We start from the raw sequence: 12,736 nt of genomic DNA, 5'->3' as shown, positions 1-12,736 counted from the left end.
TCATTTGAGCGGAAATTGATAACGGATGCACATGTGTTTTTCAACCAAACATTTTCCTTAAACTATGATAATCATTACCTTAATATACACAAAAACACACACACACACACACACACACACATATATATATATATATATATATATATATATATATATATATATATATATATATATATATATATATATATATATATATTTGCTTTTGATTTTTAGAAAGCTATTTTTATCAAAAAAATATTTTGAATATATCAAATTTCATAATTTTTTATTCTCTATAAATAGACATCCATATCGATATATTTTTAAGATAAAATAAAAAAAAATTAGAGTTTCAAGTCTCGTTATTCAGAAGTGAATAAAAACGGATCAGGTTTTTATTACAGTACATTCGTTATTCACTTATGAATAAAACGTATGCCTAACTTTTTTTACAGTTTTAGTATCATTCTTATATTATAACACGTAATAAAGTTTCATACCTAATATATATTTTTTTACATCATCTTCCGTAACATGGTATATTTATATATGAATAAAATGTATATTAGTTATTGTTATATGTTATATTTATATATGAATAAAATATTTATCAGATTTTGAAAATATTCATATGTTACAGTTTATTTGTTATTCGAATATGAATAAGTAGTATGCTAATAAAAGACGAAGTGTTTTGAAAATTTGAACTGCTTATTCATATATGAATAATAAATGAACTGCAAGAAAAATTATGATAAATATGTTTTTCATATATAAATATAACTTGTGAGGAAGACTAATACACGTTTTATTCATATGTGAATATAACATGTGATGAGAGCGGATATAAATGTAAAGAGTTTATTATATGTTATATTCATATATGAATGATATTCAAATTGTAAAAAAAATTAAATATACTTTTTATTCATAAGTGAATAACGAATGTACTGTAGTAAAAATGTGATGCATTTTTATTCACTTATGAATAAAGTGAGCTGAAACTATAAAAAAAAATAAAATTTTTATTTTATCTTAAAACTATATCAATATGGATGTCTATTTATAGAGAATAAAAAATTATAAATTTTGATATATTCAAAATCTTTTTTTTTTGATAAAAATAGCTCCTTAAAAATTAAAAAACGAAAAATACTAGTTTTTTTGTATATATTAAGATAATGATTAGCATAGTTTAAGGAAACATGTTTTGTTGGAAAACACATATGTAATCAATCACACTTGTTGGCAGTCAAATAGGTTGATAATTGACACTAAATATAGTTGGTATGGTACTAATAGTCATATTTGTGTACCAAATATAGTTTGTAGGGTATATAATTACGCAAAAAGTTCTTGTTCCTTGTTCGTCCTTAGTACCAATACCAAATATTCGTATGACTACTCTAAAAAAATATAGTGTAAGCCATAGAGAACGAGGAAGCCAATTAGAAGATCAATTGTTTGTGCATTCGATGACAACAAACAATAATTTCGAACAAGCTGCATAATATGACTAATGGATATTACATCCATTCTTCAACATACCAAGTTCGTCCAATGAGATTAACGTACTCTACTTGAAGGTTTCCTAAACCAATCGGTAAGGTAATTTTTCTATTCCCAATAAATGCAATCAATGCAGCCTATCGTGCCTATAAATATATGTTCGTCTTGGACATGGAGTAGTCTTGCCAGCTCAACTTCATCTAACATTTAAGGTAATCTTTACTGACTAATCCATACTTGTTGGACGTTGAACTGTTGAACCTTTTTTATTTTGGTGTTATAGACCTGAATGGACATAATTGTCCCCTTATTTGGTATTCCTTATCTTTCTGTGTCGCTACCACTTTATTCACTACCACTTCATATTCAGCAAGGGAACGTCTCACTGAAACAATTTTGGCAAGAAATGGTTTTCTGACATATGCATATAACGTATGTGTATATGTACACACGTCATATCCATATGAAAACAAAATTGTTTTCTTTTCCAGTTTCTTTTTTTGAATCTCTAAGTCGCTGTGTTAGGAGTATTTTTGTGTGGATTTTTCGAAAAATATTGTGTAGAAAAAAAAGTTCTCATATGAAATGGGTTTCCTTAGGTTCTCTCTCTCTCTCTCTCTCTCTATATATATATATATATATATATATACATATATATATATATATATATATATATATATATATATATATATATATATATTAAAATCCCAAAATCACGATTTTTTTTCAGTTTTAAATCAAGAGGAATCATTGTTTTCATGCACGATCACGTCTTTACTTTCCCACGGTCATTTGAAGTACCTGAAACATAAAACTGAAATTGTAAGCCAAAGATTAGTGAGTTCCCCCAAAGTACCACACACAACCATACAGATAATAACATGTATACGTGAGCCTTCAGCCTGAATGGAGCGCTGCAATGGCCCTACAGCCTATCCGGACCGCTCTCGGAGCCTTCAACATGAATGGTTCGTGCACCATATCTACAATCTATCTTGACTGCTCTCCAGGCCTTCGGCCTGAATAGACTACCTCGTAGGCCTTCAGTCTATACAAACCGACCTAGGTGTCTTGGCCTTTAGCATTAAGCAGGACCGCCTCAACCCAACAAACCATAAAATGTCGACATATACAATAACATTTAATAACCGCAACACAGATAATCATACAGATCTACCAGTCTAACGCATACTCAGTGAACATAGGTAATCATCCAGATCTACCAATCTAGCATATACTCAGCATAAGATAATCCAGTGCGTCAATATTGGTGCCTTCGACCCATAAGTGTAGTGAGGATTACTTACCTCTCAGTATGAACATATAGTTGAATAGGACACTTCTCCAAATATTAGCTCTACCAGTCACCTATACATCAAATAGTGACCAATCCCAACTACCAATCAAAATATCGAAAATACCCTTAGGTCAAACTTGGTCAAATCTTGGTTAAAGTCAAAAGTCAATGAAGTCAACCGAGTCGACTCAGTTGAGTACACCCATCGTACTGAGCTTGTATGCCTGGTGTACTGAGGTCTTGACCAAAAAACAGGGCGTTGGCTATGTTCGCGAAGCGTACCTTCTAGTATGCCCAGCGTACGTGTCTACCACCCTATATTTCTAATAAGTGCTTATTACCTTAAGCTCATTCATCCAAAATCCAGCTATAGCCCTCAAATGACGTCTTTAATTATAAAGTTTCCAACTTTATGATCTTGCATGGCTATAAAGTACACAAGGAAATCCTAAAAATTACAAAAATGTCATGCGGGACCAAATATGCAAACAATACTCATACCAAGGGTCAAAATGTAAAATACCTGGAAATCGAGATGTTACAATTCACCCCCACTTGAATTAGACTTCTTCCTCGCTGCTGTGAACAACTGAAGGTAATTCTCCTGCATCTCTGCCTGGGGTTCCAAAGTCCTTTCAAAACCCTTCTGATGTTGCCACTCGACCTTGACCAAAGATACCACCTTCTTGCGTAAGGCCTTCGTCTTCTTATCCAAAATCGATACTGGTCTCTCAACATAATTCAGGCGATCATCAACCTGGATATCATCCAAATGAGAAACTGATGAATCATCAGTCACACACTTTCGATGCTGGGAAACATGGAAGGTGTTGTGGATCTGAATAAGCTCCTCGGGCAAATCCAACCGGTAAGCTACCCTGTCAACCCTGGAAATCACTTGAAATGGCCTGAAAAACGAGGGCCCCGATTTTCCCCTCTTCCTGAAGCGTATTACACCCTTCCAGGGTGATACCTTCAGTAGAACCATACCGTCGACATGAGACTCCAACTCCGATCGGCATCTGTCGGCATAACTCTTCTACCGACTTTGAGCTGTCTGCAACCTCTGTCTGATCTGCCGAATAAGATCTGTCTTCTGAAGGACTACTTCGGTCCTACCCATAACCATGTGACTAACCTCTCCCCAATATATTGGGGTATGACACTTCCTCCCATAGAGAAGCTCGAATGGCGGTGCACCGATATTGGAGTGATAGTTGTTGTTGTATGAAAGCTCAGCTATCGGAAGTTAGGAGTCCCAACTCCCACCGAAATCAATCACATAGGCTCGCAACATGTCCTCACATGTGTGAATGGTGCACTCACTCTAACCGTCAGTCTGTGGATGATAAGTATTGCTAAAGTGTAGTATCGTACCTAGTTCAGTGTGGAATCTCTGCCAAACTGTGAAGTGAACTGAACATCCCGATCTGATATATTAAAAATCGGAACACCATGCCATGCGACAATATCATGCATATAAACGTCAGCTAATTTCTCAGCCGACGAGCTCTTACAGATAGCTAAGAAGATGGCATTTTTGGTCAAACGGTCCACTATCACCGAAATCGCATCAAACCCCTTAGTTGTTCGAGGTAAATTTGTGATTAATCCATGGCGATATGTTCCTATTTCGACATGGGAGCCTCCAAGGTTTAAATCTTGCCATGCGGCCTCTGGTGCTCGGCCTTGAACATCCGAAAGGTCAAGCACCGCTCAACATACCAGGCTATGTCCCTCTTCATACACGACCACTAGTAGCTAAGTCACAAATCCCGATACATATTGGTGGCTCTAAGGTGTATCGAACATCTGGAGTTGTGTGCCTCCTCCAGCACAGTCTGTCTCATCCCACCAAAAATCCGATACCCAAACCCGACCACACCGGGTCAACAATCCATGACTGTCGGTGGAAATCATGTCAATCTCTCCCCTGATCCTATCCCGTTTCCAATGCTCCTTCTTGACCCTCTCGGCCTGCGCATCCTTAATCAAATCTAGAAGTGGCAAAGCAATAGAAATCCATATATATAAAATTCCAACAGAGGAATTGGCCGACTTGCCGCTGAAAGCATCAGTGACCACATTTGCTTTTCGCGGGTGATACAGAATCTTGCAGTCATAATCCTTGACCACATCAAGCCGCCTACAGTGTCTCATTTTCAAATTCGGTTGATCAATGAGATATCTCAAACTCTTATGATCTGTGTAGATAGCACACTGGACCCCATACAAATAATGCCGCCAAATCTTCAGAGCAAACACCACTACTCCAAACTCCAAATCATGAGTCGGATAACTGACCTCATGTGGCTTTAAAAGCCAAGAAGCATAAGTAATAACCCTCCCTCGCTGCATAAGAAGTACCCCCAGGGCGGTGATGGATGCATCATAAAATACCACAAAATCCTCAACACCCTCAGGGTAGGTCAAAGCTGAGGCCTCACATAACTTTTGTCTCAAAGTCTCGAATGTAGCCTACTGCTCAGGGCCCCAGAGGAAATCCATCCCCTTCCTTGTCAGACGAGTGAGGGGTACAACAATATTGGAGAAATCCTAAATAAATCTCCGATAATACGAGGCTAATCCCAAAAAACATATGATCTCTGAAGGAGACTTCGAAAACTCCCACAATATAACCGCCTCGATCTTGGTCGGGTCGACCAAAATCCTGTTCTGGTTAATGAGGTGTCCTAATAACTGGACCTTCCATAACCAACACTCACACTTCGAGAATTTGGCAGATAGTCGTTCCCGCTTTAAAACACCAGAAGCTCTCGAAGGTGCTCCTCATTCTGCTCACTTGCCTTGGAATAGACCAGAATATCATCAATGAAAACAATGACTGAACGATAGAGCATCGGGCTGCACACTCGATTTATCAAATCCATGAATGTTGTCGGCGCATTGGTGAGCCCAAACAACATCACCACGAACTCGTAATGGCCATAACGAGTCCGAAACGTGGTCTTCTCCACATCCTCCTCTCTAACCCTCATATGATGATACCCTAACCTTAAATCAATCTTGGAAAACCAATATGCACCATGCAGCAGATCAAAGAGGTCATCAATCCGCGAAAGTGGATAACGATTCTTCATCGTCAAATTGTTCAACTCTCGATAATCAATACACATGCGATGAGACCCATCCTTATTATTCCCGACAACGAACTACTTGTTCTACTAAACTACTTGCCCAACAGCTCCTAAAGCTGAGAGGACAACTCTCGCATCTCTGGTGGTGCCAAAAGTCACGACACCTTAGCAATCGGGGCCACACCGGGGACCAAATCGATCATGAACTCCACCTGCCTCTTAGGAGGCACACTGGGTAATTCCTCCGGAAATACATTAGGTAACACCCTAACTATAGGCACATCCGAAAGTGAAACCTCCTTCCCGACCCGAGTGGCAACCACATACGCGAGATAACCCATACACCCATGTTGTAGATACTGACGAGCCCTAACAGTAGAACAAAAGGTTGATCCAATCCTAGTACCCTCTCCACAAATAACCAGTTCTCCCTCACTTAGGGTTCGAACTACCATCCGCTACCTCCCGCAGTCAATCAATGCACCGCACTTACTTAGTTAGTCCATCCCTACAATCACGCATACATCCCCCATGGGAATAAGGATCAGGTCAATAGGATAAGGCACCCTGAAAATCTCCAAGAGACAACCCCGATAAATGCCCGATGCAGAAAACCTATATTCGTTGGCGATAGAAACCCGCAACGGACACTCCAACCCTCCAAGAGTCATATCAAAACTCCTATTTCACTATAAAAGCAAGCATATTCAAGTTAAGGTCCATTTGTCTCGTTTTTTCACTATAAGAGCAAAAATATTCATGTTAAGGTCCATTTCATTCGAAAGACAGTGTCAAATGGTTCTATTGAAGTTGCATCCCTCTGCACCAAAGATCAAATTGTAGACTAGTTTACTGAACCCTTTCAAGTCAGAAGTTTCAATCGCCTACAAGAAAGATTGGGATTTATGGATGTCCAACTTAAGGTGGTTATGTAAGTAATAAAATAGACCTTTGCATTATCGCTTATAGTAAGTTATTGTTAAGAACCAGTAAATGTCCAACTTAAGGTGGTATATTTAAGTAATAAAATAGACCTTTGTATTATCGCTTATAGTAAGTTATTGTTAAGAACCAGTAGTTAGTTTTGTTCTAATGATGTTTCACAAGGGTTACAACAGTTTAACTTGTATATATACGTATGCAAAATCCATGTTAATACAAAATGATAAGGTATTTGTGTCAATCCGATCAATATATATATATATATATATATATATATATATATATATATATATATATATATATATATATATATATAAAGATGGAAGGGATTATATGGGCATGGTTAGATGCCTAATCTAATACTATTTATAATATGTGGTTTATAGGGACAACATGGTCGATCAACACCTAGTTAAGGAAAATCTATTTTCATTTTGGTTGAACCAACAATCCAAGGAAGGTGAAGGGGGTGAAATCGTTTTTGGTGGTGTTGATCCGAAGCACTATAAGGGTACACATACATACGTTCCAGTGACACAAAAGGGTTATTGGCAGGTTTGTCCATAAGTATACGACAATATATATATATATATATATATATATATATATATATATATATATATATATATATATATATATATATATATATATATATATAAAAGAGGAGATCCATTGAGATCACCAACTTTTTTAAGATGTTAGGATCATTTTTTTTTAATACTTGTTTTTAAATATAAAATAACCAAAACAATCTAATTTCATCATTTTTAACTTCTTACCATATCAATATTTGTTGAATGTAATGTAAAATGTGCACCATATGCACACTATTCGAATAAATGTTTTTTTTTTTAAATTAACAAATCATCTTCTATAGCAAAACTTGAACATACGAAGACATTTTGCATATGCACACTTATGTACATATATGTTGTGTGCATGTGTGTAGGGGGCGAAACCAAAAACTATTTTTAGGATGTTTCTATAAATTAATTATATATATATATATATATATATATATATATATATATATATATATATATATATATATATATATATATATATAAAGAATATTTTTGTTGATGTTATTATTGTTGTTGTTATATGTATAAATAGAATTATGCATATGTACATATGTACATTTATGAATTTGTTCTCGATATTTAACCAAAAAAACATTTTGATAGGCTTAGATGCTGGTATAGAAGCTGATTCGGTTAAAAGATATATTTTTTGCATAAAACATAAAATGTATACCACTTTCGTAATACTTGAAAAAGCGTTTTTCTTTTTAGAAATTAATGAATCATATTCTATAGGATATATGTATATGTTCGTATGCACATGTGCACATATATAAAGAATATTTTTTTGAATGATATTTCATATGTCTATAACGAGATCATAGTTTTGTTGATGTTATTATATATATATATATATATATATATATATATATATATATATATATATATATATATGTGTGTGTAAACAGACTTATGTATATCTAAACATGCACATTAGTTTTGTGTGTATACACACATTTGTGAACTTTTTCTCGATAATTTAAAAAAAACGACTTAATAGGCTAAGACGTTATTATAGAAGGTTGTTCGTTGAAAAAAACTTTTTTTTTTGTGATGTGTATATGGTTCACTAGATTTTACCCTCTCTCTCTTTATATATATATATATATATATATATATATATATATATAGCGTTATGATCTTTTGGGAACCAATATTTTTCTCCGAACTCCGTGAATTTTTTCGTGTGATTTTTTTTAAAAGTAACTTATGGCGTTAAGTCGGTCATATAGAAGTGTTATAAAAAAACTCGAAAAAATGTGTACATATCAAAGTTATTTTTAACGAACATATGCGCTTCCGATGTTTGTGCATGTATACATATTTTATATGAACACATTTTTTTCAATTTTTTTTTTTGTATATGCAACTCTGTATGACCGATCAGTTAATGTATTAAGTCACTTTTTTATAGTAAAAAAATCACATGAAAAAGTTCGGGAGAAAATATTGATTCGTAAACGATTATGTTATATATATATATATATATATATATATATATATATATATATATATATATATATATAGGGTGAGGTTCAATAGAGAACTATAATAACCAAGGAACCAATCTTTTTTTCAACTTTTAGAACTTATTTTTTATTAAAAAAAAACCAAAAATACAGAAATTCATAACTTTTTATCCTTTTTCCAATGATATCAAATTCGAATTTTTTTTTACATCAAATTCACAATGTGAATCTTTGAAAATTCACAATGTGAATCCGGATTCACACGGTGAATCCGAAAAATATTTTTCACATTCACAATGTCAATATATAAATTTAGATATTTTTAGGTTTTTTTTCGATAAAGAATAAGCTTTAGAAATTGAAAAAAAGATTTGGTTTCTTGAAGAACCAATAATTATAATTCTCTATTGAACTTTCCCTATATATATATATATATATATATATATATATATATATATATATATATATATATATATATATATATATATATATATATATATATATATATATATATAGTGAAGAGTTATTTGGAAATCAAAAAAACCCTAAAAATAATAAAAATGCATAAAAAAAATACTTAGAGATCACAAAACTTTTTTTTGAAAATTTTTTTGAAAAAATTGCAGCTTTTTATACAAAATCGGTGAAAAAAATTTTGAAAATTTTTTTTTTTTACACAAAAAAAAAGTTAATTTTTTATTTTTTTTTCAGCGAATTTCAACAAAAACCTGCGATTTTTTATAAAAAAAATTCAAAAATAATTTTTGTGATCTTTAAGTATTTTTTTTATGCATTTTTATGATTTTTAGGGTTTTTTTGTTTTCTATAGAACCTAAACTTTTATATATATATATATATATATATATATATATATATATATATATATATATATATATATATTCTAATTTTTTTCACTTTTTTTTTTTTTTGTAGTTCGAAATGGGTGATGTCCTTATTGGTGGGAAACCTACTGGTATGCAATTCAGGAAGATTATTATTATATTTATGTTGGATGTTGGATCTTGGATTGGCCATGATGTCTTTTGTTTGTTTCAGGCTTTTGTAAGGATGGATGTTCCGCAATTGTAGATTCAGGAACTTCAATGATAGCAGGTCCAATGGTCTGTATCATTCTGCTTCTTGATATCTAGTTGTGTTGATAAGCGCCTCTTTTCCTTTTATTTTTTTTATTGCAGTGTTTTTTATAAGCTCATAATTTTGTATTTTAAGTGCTTGTAAAATTTTTTTGTCTTCTAAAATGCTTTAATCTACTCTGAACTACCGTCAACCTTTTGGTTAAATGGCAGTATTCCAATTCCTGATACCTAAAGAAGTAAAGCCCTTTTAATTTCAAATCCTTGTAAGTAGGTTTGATTTTCGTATTTTGTGGTTTGTGGCTTTCAGAATGCCATCACAGAGATAAATCTTGCCATCGGGGCTATGGGAATTATTAATGACCAATGTCAGAAAGCTATTGGGAATGTGGGAAACCTAGTCTTTGATATGTTTTCCGCAATGGTAATATAAACAGTTCGTTTTTTCTAACGTTGGAACTTAAATACATGTTCTGGGTTCCTATATCATTTTCTTTTATTTAACAGTTTAAAGAACCTGGGAAGTTATGCTCCCGTATCACAATCTGTGTTCCTGGTGATAAAGCTACTGACGGGTTAGTATTCTAATAGCGAACTTCCCTTTTTCGGTTTGCTCATTTTACATGATGACTCTCTTTCAATTTCCTCTTTCCTTACTTCTTGTAAGCATTTATCTACAAAGATGGAATCATTAATTTCTTTTGTCTGGTGACAATTTGATCCTTTTGCACCGAGTTAATGTCTTATCATGGAAATTTTAATTGATGCACAGTAGTGACATTAGGAGTGTGGTGGATATGAGTGATGGTTTAACTGGACCTCCACAAGTCCCAATATGTAAAGCATGTGAGATTGTAGTAGACTTCTGGCATAAAGTGCTCACAAACAACCTGTCACGAGGTGCCGTCTTAAAATTAGGCACCCAAGTGAGTTCTCTTTATTTGTTTATTTATTTATTTTTAATTTTGACATACGATTTTATTATATAATTATCTCTTAAATTTTCATTAAAACATAAAAGTGATACATAGACATGAGTAGATTGGTGTTTATTTTTGTATGACTCCTCCTCCATTAGCTATGTGCTGTGACGGGTTTAGCCGGAGAGTCAACTGTAGACTGTGCACGACTTCCATTTATGCCTACTATTTCATTTCCCATTGGGGACAAAGAATTTGAACTTTCTCCTAATGAGGTATTGTTTTATGTCATTTTTTCACTATTAGTCAAGCATTTTAAATGTATATAATTATATATAATTTTTTGTAATTGTTTTGTAGTACATAACTAAGATTGGCGAGGGTGCTAGTGCTCAGTGCGTAAGTACCTTCGTTCCTCTGGATAATCCTCCTGAGGTTGGCCCACTTTGGTACGTGTATCTTGTAATAAAGATCATCCGACTAGAGTACTTTAATTCTGATAAAGTGATAATAGATATTCAAACTCATGTTTGACTGTCTTTTCTTGATTCATGTGACGCAGGATACTGGGTGATGCATTTATGCGTCGTTACCACACTATATTTGATCATGGTAATCTCAGAATTGGATTTGCAGAAGCCGCATAAATAAGAGATATTAACCAAAGGTGCTATTACATTGGTTAACGTATTTTCTTTGCTTGTATCTAGTAATATAAAGTGTTACATTTAATACTAGTAATATGATGCCTCATGTGCTTGCAAAATATTTATTAATATATACTGTTCTTCATATTGTTGGAAAATGTAATGTTCAATATTTTAAATAGAGCCTAAACGCACTTGTCTTGTTTTGTGTAAAGCCCTCATTTGGCATCATGGTTTATAATATATATCAAATCTTGTACTTATCGAATGGTTCCACTTTTTGACAATAAAAAAATAAGGTTTGGTCCAATATATACATGACGGGTTAATCACCTACGTTCTTTGTTGTAAAACGAATTGATGGAGTACAAGAAAATGAATCTAAAAGGCAACACTGGTCGTAAATTGTTGTATTAAGTCTTGAAAGTTTATAGCATGCCAAATGCCACACTTGAGCAAGTGCAACCTTAGGTCTCCTTCCCTTTGGTTTAAATTAAGCACCACATTTAGATTATACAACACTTTTGAAATTGATTCGTTTATTGAGTTAGTTCGGACTTCTTTAGTGTTGAATCGGGACCAAAACAAATGAATTTTTTTTTTTTGAAAAAGGCATGCATTTTCTTTGTTGAAATAAAAACAAATGGTTTGCTAAGGTATTTTCTAAGAATCACTTCCTTCGATACAGCATTTAAAATTCAACTTTTGACATTAATTGCAACATGGTTTTCATTTAATCTGAAAATAAGGCAATACTTTACCTATAGATGCAACACTTTTTCTTTTGTTCCTTAACATATAAGTGGAACACTTTTTATGGTTTCTTATAAAACTTTACAAGTATTAGAAATTGATTTTTAGCACCCGGAAATTCCATTCCTTCAAAATAGATACAATAAATTAGTTATATGCATTAATATATTTATGTAAGATATTTTACTTGCATATATATAGCTACACAAATTCAAATACCAAAAGTAATTTACATGTTTCTTCATATGAAAAAAAATGATTCATCCTTTTGAAAGGAATCATTTATGTGTACCTTAAAAGCTCAATTTTATTATAAAAAAAAACTAGAAGCTAGGAAAAAACAGAACTTTATGTGTACATGGTGGTAGTGGGCTAGTGGGGAATATACTTAAAAACTAGTAGGATGCTTGCATACCACTTAGAAGTGAGTTTCACCTTATATAC

General features: G+C 33.1%; 1 protein-coding gene across 2 annotated transcripts in view; it reads left to right on the top strand.

Annotated features, from left to right (window-relative positions):
- The window catches only part of LOC145107292 (phytepsin-like), a 40,178-nt gene extending 28,494 nt beyond the window's left edge, over window positions 1-11,684 (top strand). Inside the window, exons 6-14 of one of the 2 annotated variants that reach the window (XM_079044147.1) lie at window positions 7,212-7,380; window positions 9,812-9,851; window positions 9,935-9,999; window positions 10,283-10,396; window positions 10,480-10,547; window positions 10,748-10,898; window positions 11,051-11,167; window positions 11,253-11,341; window positions 11,455-11,684. In XM_079044147.1, coding sequence (XP_078900273.1) covers window positions 7,212-7,380; window positions 9,812-9,851; window positions 9,935-9,999; window positions 10,283-10,396; window positions 10,480-10,547; window positions 10,748-10,898; window positions 11,051-11,167; window positions 11,253-11,341; window positions 11,455-11,539 — 898 coding nt within the window. In that variant the 3' untranslated portion in view covers window positions 11,540-11,684. Of the gene's footprint in view, window positions 1-7,211; window positions 7,381-9,811; window positions 9,852-9,934; window positions 10,000-10,282; window positions 10,397-10,479; window positions 10,548-10,744; window positions 10,899-11,050; window positions 11,168-11,252; window positions 11,342-11,454 lie in introns of both variants that reach the window. The other variant, XM_079044146.1, reaches the window with a different exon arrangement.
- Window positions 11,685-12,736: the final 1,052 nt, after the last annotated feature.

The sequence above is a fragment of the Lactuca virosa genome, chromosome 4, assembly GCF_052849685.1.
Source record: "Lactuca virosa cultivar CGN04683 chromosome 4, Lactuca_virosa_CGN04683_v6, whole genome shotgun sequence".
Classification (NCBI taxonomy): Eukaryota; Viridiplantae; Streptophyta; class Magnoliopsida; order Asterales; family Asteraceae; genus Lactuca; species Lactuca virosa.
Note: the sequence above shows the minus strand (reverse complement) of the source record. Positions and strands in the feature narration are given on the sequence as shown.